Source organism: Lactuca virosa, chromosome 3 (assembly GCF_052849685.1).
Source record: "Lactuca virosa cultivar CGN04683 chromosome 3, Lactuca_virosa_CGN04683_v6, whole genome shotgun sequence".
In the NCBI taxonomy this organism is placed as follows: domain Eukaryota; kingdom Viridiplantae; phylum Streptophyta; class Magnoliopsida; order Asterales; family Asteraceae; genus Lactuca; species Lactuca virosa.
This window is the reverse complement of record NC_136428.1, coordinates 59,714,653-59,721,321: the sequence shown is the minus strand read 5'-3', so window position 1 is coordinate 59,721,321 and position 6,669 is coordinate 59,714,653. Positions and strand designations below refer to the sequence as shown.

The 6,669-nt window shown below is 36.1% G+C and overlaps 1 protein-coding gene across 2 annotated transcripts; it reads right to left on the bottom strand.

The window, feature by feature from the left end:
* Positions 1-4,041: 4,041 nt before the first annotated feature.
* On the bottom strand, positions 4,042-6,260 carry LOC145165795 (uncharacterized). 2 transcript variants are annotated; one of them, XM_079084689.1, is made up of 3 exons: positions 6,074-6,260; positions 5,964-5,998; positions 4,042-5,266 (listed from the first exon to the last, which is right to left on the bottom strand). In XM_079084689.1, the coding sequence occupies exon 3, from the start codon at positions 5,107-5,109 to the stop codon at positions 4,135-4,137; it is 975 nt and encodes a 324-aa protein (XP_078940815.1). In that variant the 5' UTR covers positions 5,110-5,266; positions 5,964-5,998; positions 6,074-6,260; the 3' UTR covers positions 4,042-4,134. The 2 variants fall into 2 exon arrangements, with proteins under 2 accessions (XP_078940815.1, XP_078940816.1); XM_079084690.1 differs by having other exon boundaries at positions 5,964-6,260.
* Between the last annotated feature and the right edge of the window lie 409 nt (positions 6,261-6,669).

Sequence of the window (6,669 nt, the reverse complement as noted above, 5' to 3'; positions counted from 1 at the left end):
GAGGCCAAGATACCCAGGGCGGTCCGGACAAACTGAAGGCCTACGAGGCGGTCCAGTCAGGTCGAAGGCCCGGAGAGCGGTCCAGATGGGCTATAGGCCCGCGAGGTGGTCCAGTCATGTTGAAGGCTTTGTTGTGCATATTGTTATGTGTTTGGTTTTGTGTGGTACTTTGGGGGAACTCACAAAGCATTGACTTACAGTTTCAGTGATATGTTTCAGGTACTTCTGAGGATCGGGGCAAGGTGAAGGCTTGATCGGGCACATCTTCTTGGATTTTATGTTGTTATGATTTTGGGATACTTTGATTATTGATTATAACTTTTGGAAAACATATTTTGTAAACATTTGTGGCTTTGGGTTGGTTTTGAAAAATGAATTTTATCTTGATTTTTGGGATGTTACAATGGATAAACCCACGCTCAGAAAATTACTTCATGGATTATATCATGAGTAATTCTGAGACAATAATATCTTATATTCTTGAAACGGAGATATATGAGTTGTAATTTACAAGTCGGTTGTGCATTGGTGTTATGAAAATGCATCAGTAACATGGTGTTATAAAACGCAGTATCATGTGTGATTTGGTGAGTAAAGGATACAAGCATATAAGTCAAATTTTATTCGTTCCGTTTGCCCTAACAGGAAAAGCTATATCTTTGGGCCCCTCGGTGATTTGGTGTTGACTTATAGTGTTGGGCCCAGCCAGGACTCCATTGATGTGTTCAATTTGAAGTCTTATGATGTCATCACAAATCAGAAATAAAGAAACAATACTTTGTATAATGAGATTGATTCTGATCCATGTCTCATGTCTATACGATATCTTGTAGAATGGAGGAATATTTGATCACTTATCTTAGGACCAATGTGTGATTAGATTACAGTTCGGCGGATACTTTGGAAGCACACTTTGTTGGTTAATTTAGAAGTTGTAATTTAGTAATATACTTATCCAATTAGGAGATTGTTGGATTAGATGTCTAAGCTATTAACTAAATTATTATAAACTTAAATTATTAGCAAAGTCCTTTTCGGTTGCCCTCAAACCTAGAAATTGACTGAAATGTTTTGGAGAGAAATGATGATTTATTAATTTATTATATTATTAATAAACTAACTAGAAATCAAAATAAATAATTTATTAATATGTTTTGAGAAAAATATATTAATTAGAAATAGTATTAATTAATTAAGAATTAATCAGAAATTAATTGGAATTAATTTTGGGATTAATTGGATTAATTAAAAGTAGAAGGAATAAAAGTGACAATGTTCAAAAGTTGAACATTGAATGATTCTATAACCTACCTATGAGAGGGGACAGTTCTAAGGGGTTAAAGGAGCCTTTCTAAGGTTTCTAGGAAGCCTTGGATTGCTTTGGGAGGAAGAAAAGGGCTAGGGTTTTCCATATGGAAACATGCCTTGTATGCACCACTATAAGCCCTATAAATACCCTAAGGCTTTAGGGTTTTCGGAATTCACTCTTCCAAGAGCCTCAAGAGCCGAAAATCTCCTTTTACATCCTCTCTCGTCAATAGCCTTCAACTTCTAGGGTTTAGGTGTGAGTCATCAGAGGCATGAGATTTCTAGTGCTGGCTTTCTAAAGTTTTACATAGAAGGATTACTAGTTTTTTTACAATAATAAACTAAAATGTATGTTTTCTATTATCCTTTCTCCTAAATCGAAAATAGCAATGTACTTTAGGGTTCTTGAATTCAAATTGTTGTTTGCATATCATAGTAAGAACATAGATCTTTTAGGTTATATGTGAACTTAAGGTTTTAGGTTTTCCGCCAAAATATGAATTTTGTAACCTATAAAACCCATCAGGTAGGTCGGTGATTGTGGTAATGGTGTTGGGTGGGTGGGTGTGTTTGTGAGTGTGTGTGTGTGTGTATGTGTGTGTTTATGGGGTGTATATGTGTGTGCATGTGGGGGTGGGGGTGGATGTATGTGTGTGTTTGTTTGTAGGGTGGGTGTATGTGTGAGAGTTTGTGGTGCGTGTGTGTGTGTTTATGGGGTAGGGGTGTGTATGTTTGTAGGGGTGGGGTGAGGTGGGGTGTGCGTTTGTGTGTATGTGTTTGTGGTTGTGTGTGTGTGTGTGTGTGTGTTTGTGTGTCTGTGTATGTGTTTGTGGGGGTGGATGTGCGTGTGTGTTTGTGTTTGTGTATATGTGTTTGTGAGGGTGGGGTGGGTGGGGTAGGGCTTGGAAGTGGGTTGGTAGGGGTGTTAGGGTAAGGGTAGGTAGAGGTGGGTGAGGTGGGAGTGGTTGTGTGGTTGTATTTTAGAAATATATTTGGAATTTGAAAAATATGGAAAACAATAATTATTAGTTTTCTAAACTTTTCATAGTTCTTTGAAATTTTGGAAAACAGAAAATTTTAATTTTCCATGAAAAATTAAAAAAAGTTGTTGAACTAAATGCGTTTTCAAAATTTTTATTTTTTCTTGAAATTTTTTTCTGGAAAACAACTCATTTTTCCGTAACTAAACGCATCCTAAGAATTTTGAACTCAATGGTTATTTCAGCAAAGTAAAAAACGTATAAGTTTACTTTTTTTTTTTTAATCATTTTCACCAAAACTTTGCTCAACTTGAAACCAAAATACGATCGGGTTGTGTGATCCTCCTATGATCTTCCTTCATCAAGCTCCATTTAATCCTTGACCTCCTTAAGCTTTTCCATGTCGTTTGCATTCATATTTATACACGTCATAAGAAGTCATTTATCATTGCAAATCTTAATTATTTTATTTTTCAAAAATTTTGCTAATCCTTGGTTATCAAGCTATGGGAGTGGAGTGCGTCAAGCCCCTCATCAGGCACGTCAAGCTCACCAAACACCACATCTGGAGCATGCCAAGGGGGTCGCTAAGCTAAAGACGTTGGTTCATCGTGGAGAGGAGAAAGGAGAGTGATGGTGCTGGGGTGACCATATTCAAACCAAATTCCAACCATTTTTTGTAAAACTTAAATCATTTTTTGTTAATATATATATATATATATATATATATATATATATATATATATATATATATATATATATATATAACTTTCTTCCAACCACTATAAATACAAACTTAAACTTCAACATTTCACCACACAATCATTTATTAAGTCGCGTTTTAAGTCTAGTATTAAGTCGTTTATTAAGTCATGCTTTTGTAATCAAGTATTTTAATGTTAAAATGTTTGTGTTTTTAATTAATAGTTGTAAAAAAATAAAAAATAAATAATAGTGATTTTAGAAAATGATGTTGCATTCTACACACATCACCGCTCCATAACATCATGTTATGCTCCGGTGGCTTGTTTAAAAAAATAATATTGCAGCATGTAAAGCACACCACGAGTCCCTCTAGTCTCATGATAGTAACTTTTAAGCAAACATGTATCTACCTTGGACTAAAAGAACCATGGGTAACAGTGGGAAGTGAAGTGGGAGTGTTTAGGGATTTGACCAAACTCATTTGTTTCTGTGTCACTTTGAGGTATACCAGGGGGGTTAGAAGGCGAAGGTAGGGGTTCAATATTTTTAGACAACATTTGTAGAGTCATGGATATGGATGGTCTAAGTGATGGACCTTCTTGTGTGCAAAGAAGCCCTATTTGTATCACTTCGTATCTCCCTCTTCATGCTGCTACTGGTGTCATCCTTCAACATTAAGTTTGGATGAAAAAGCTTATCCATTATGTCTTGATGTTTATGATTAAATATGAATTTATTGTCATACACCAAAACAAGTGTGTCTTGATGTTTATGATTAAATAAAGGACTCGGTTACTTACAATTGTAAGCAAGCTGCGAGTGTCATCCGTTGTTTGTATTCCTCTGTTTGGGATTCCGGTAACCACCGCACACCAAAGCTATACACACGCGTCTCTCTTCCATCAGGAAGAACTCCGTGTGACAAATTGCATTGTGTAATGTGATTCTAGTCATTTGGTATCTCTAAAACAACATAAACCTATGCGCTACAAATAATGCATCAGACACAAATTTATATGCACCAAATCACATATGAATGATTGATAGTTTAAAAAAAAAATCCACCTGAAACAAATTAAGGGTGTTGCATAGTATGTAGAGATAAATAAATAAAAAGATAAGACTGCTAAGAAATCCACACTCACTCATCCATGCGATTAATATCTCGATACTCATGGGGAAAATACCACATGTCATCTGTTTGAAAAAATCTTTCATTTCCACAAAGGTCCTCAACTCTACTCATTCGAAATCCTTGCTGCCACCACGACTGAGGTTTAACAACAGCACCTTGACTCCTGTAGCAAAGAAAGAAAGCATATTCTTGACTTGTATTTTCGTCCAGCACGACCCATTTCATTTCACCAAAATCTAGTTTGTGAGCCTTGATCTGAGGTTGTGAGCAGAAGACCGTGGGATTCTGCAGCACATAGAGGTTTTCACCCGAACATACCAAATCCACACGTGTGAAACTCGGAAAATTCTTGATTTCGAGTAACGTTATATTAGACTCCTTGGGATCGAGTTTCATTACACCTATAAATTTCGTTTCATGATTAATTAAAGTACCATAAGCGTGTAGGGTATATATCTTCCCCTTAAAAAAATGTAAATGTTCCATGGGGACAGTGGAGGAGACATGATTCCATACTCCTCCTCTAGAAAACCATATTCTACGGGTGTATTCAGGTAGCGCCACAAACACCCAACTGCCACCAGATATTGAAGGTGAAAAGACAAGTATAGCCGCGACCTTTCGTGCGAAAGCATGATAAATGAGATCTACAGGGGCATCTGGGAAACGAAGTTCATGCCTTGTGATAAGGTTCACAAGCCAGAAGTCGTGGGTTCTATGCTCGTACAGGATAATGTAACCACAAGTTACTCCAACACAGATCGACCTCCCGGCAGAATGGGGAACAACGGTTTTAAACTTTCTTCCGTCGGCGTCCTTTAGGTGGCAACACCACTCTTCATCATTCTCAAACTCATCAACAAACATAAACATGGGCGGTCTGGATGCCATAAACTTGTTCATATACGAGAATGCAAACGACCTCCATGACTTGCACACCCCACTAAATGCAACAAAATCAATGACACCCAGTTGCATCATCACTAAAAACAGCACATCATGGGTAAGATCCGACCAAGATCGAGCACCACCACCACCATGTCACAAGTCATGATCATCTTCCTGCTACATGCATCACCATCATCATCATCATCATCATTCTGGATTCCAATCAAGCTCTTTTCCTTGGCCAGTATTCCTAAACATTCAAATAAAACAAATAATACACATGTGATACCTTAGCAAATATAAATACTACCCTTTTCAAACAATCGGACTTTACGGATTGTTGCAACAAAAAGAAAAACAGAAATATATATATTATCAAGCAAAACCCCAGAAAAAAAAATTATACAGAGAAAACTTGGAGAAATTTGTATGAGGGAGGGCTTTACCTGAATTCATGCAAAATTCAACACGCTACCTCTATGAATTCATGCTAAAAACACACATACAAACACACAAATGACAGAATTCATGCTAAAAGCATACACTCCCACCCCCACTTCAATGTCATAAAATATCGCATCGTGGGCAAGCAACCACAAAATGCACATAAAACTACCCACACTAAAATTCCATCGGCTTGCCACTCCTAACTCCTACAATTCCAGATGTAAATCTCTTACAAATTTATCCTAATTAATACCAAGAAATAGGTACCCTAAAGTATTTTTCTTTGAGTTCCTAACATATCCAGTTCGACTAAACGGGACCCGTCGATTAAGTTACAAATTTGGTCCCTGTGGTTTCATAATACAGAGTGTGAAATCTGTTACAGCACTTATCTGCCATTCCGAGCCCATAAAATAACGTGTATTGAATCATCCACAGGTGATTATAGACATGGAAACAGAAAATGAAATCAACTAGATAACAGTATTCAAAGCGATTACCATCTCTTGAGCACAAAGAGGACATGCTTGCAAATCTGAAAAAAGTAAACAAACAACCGATGAGGAGTGAACTTGCAAAAACATCCAAATTAAGAACCCTATTACCATACCCTGTGGTAGTCGCAACTTTTTCTATCTTTTAGCATTGTTTTAAGTTCAGGTTCTTAGATTCTTAGTAGAAAAAAGAAAAAACTCAGAAGCTCAACACTTGAATTAACTTTTTAATAACTTATTGTTGACAAAACTTTCTTTTTTAGCGTAACAAATGGCGTTGGAATGGAGCATCTTTACACCAAAAATGATGTAAAAATGGGATTTGGTATGTGCCCTAAGCTCAGATATATATATATATATATATATATATATATATATATATATATATATATATATATATATATATATATATATATATATATATATATATATATATATATATATATATATATATATATAACCAACTAATTAAAGCCTCTTAAGATTCAGTAACTTTGAGGTAAGTTTATGGACGATAAGAAATAACCTAATACAAGAGCAGAGGAGGTTGATTCAAGTGGGTACCAAACAGCAACATTAAATATGTTTGGTTCCTTGTAAATAAAAACAATAGCATCCAGGCATCCACGACCACACAAAACAGACAGACGTATACCTACAGATATTCATTCATATGATATATCCCAGGCTACAAAGCTCAACTCTTTTTTTG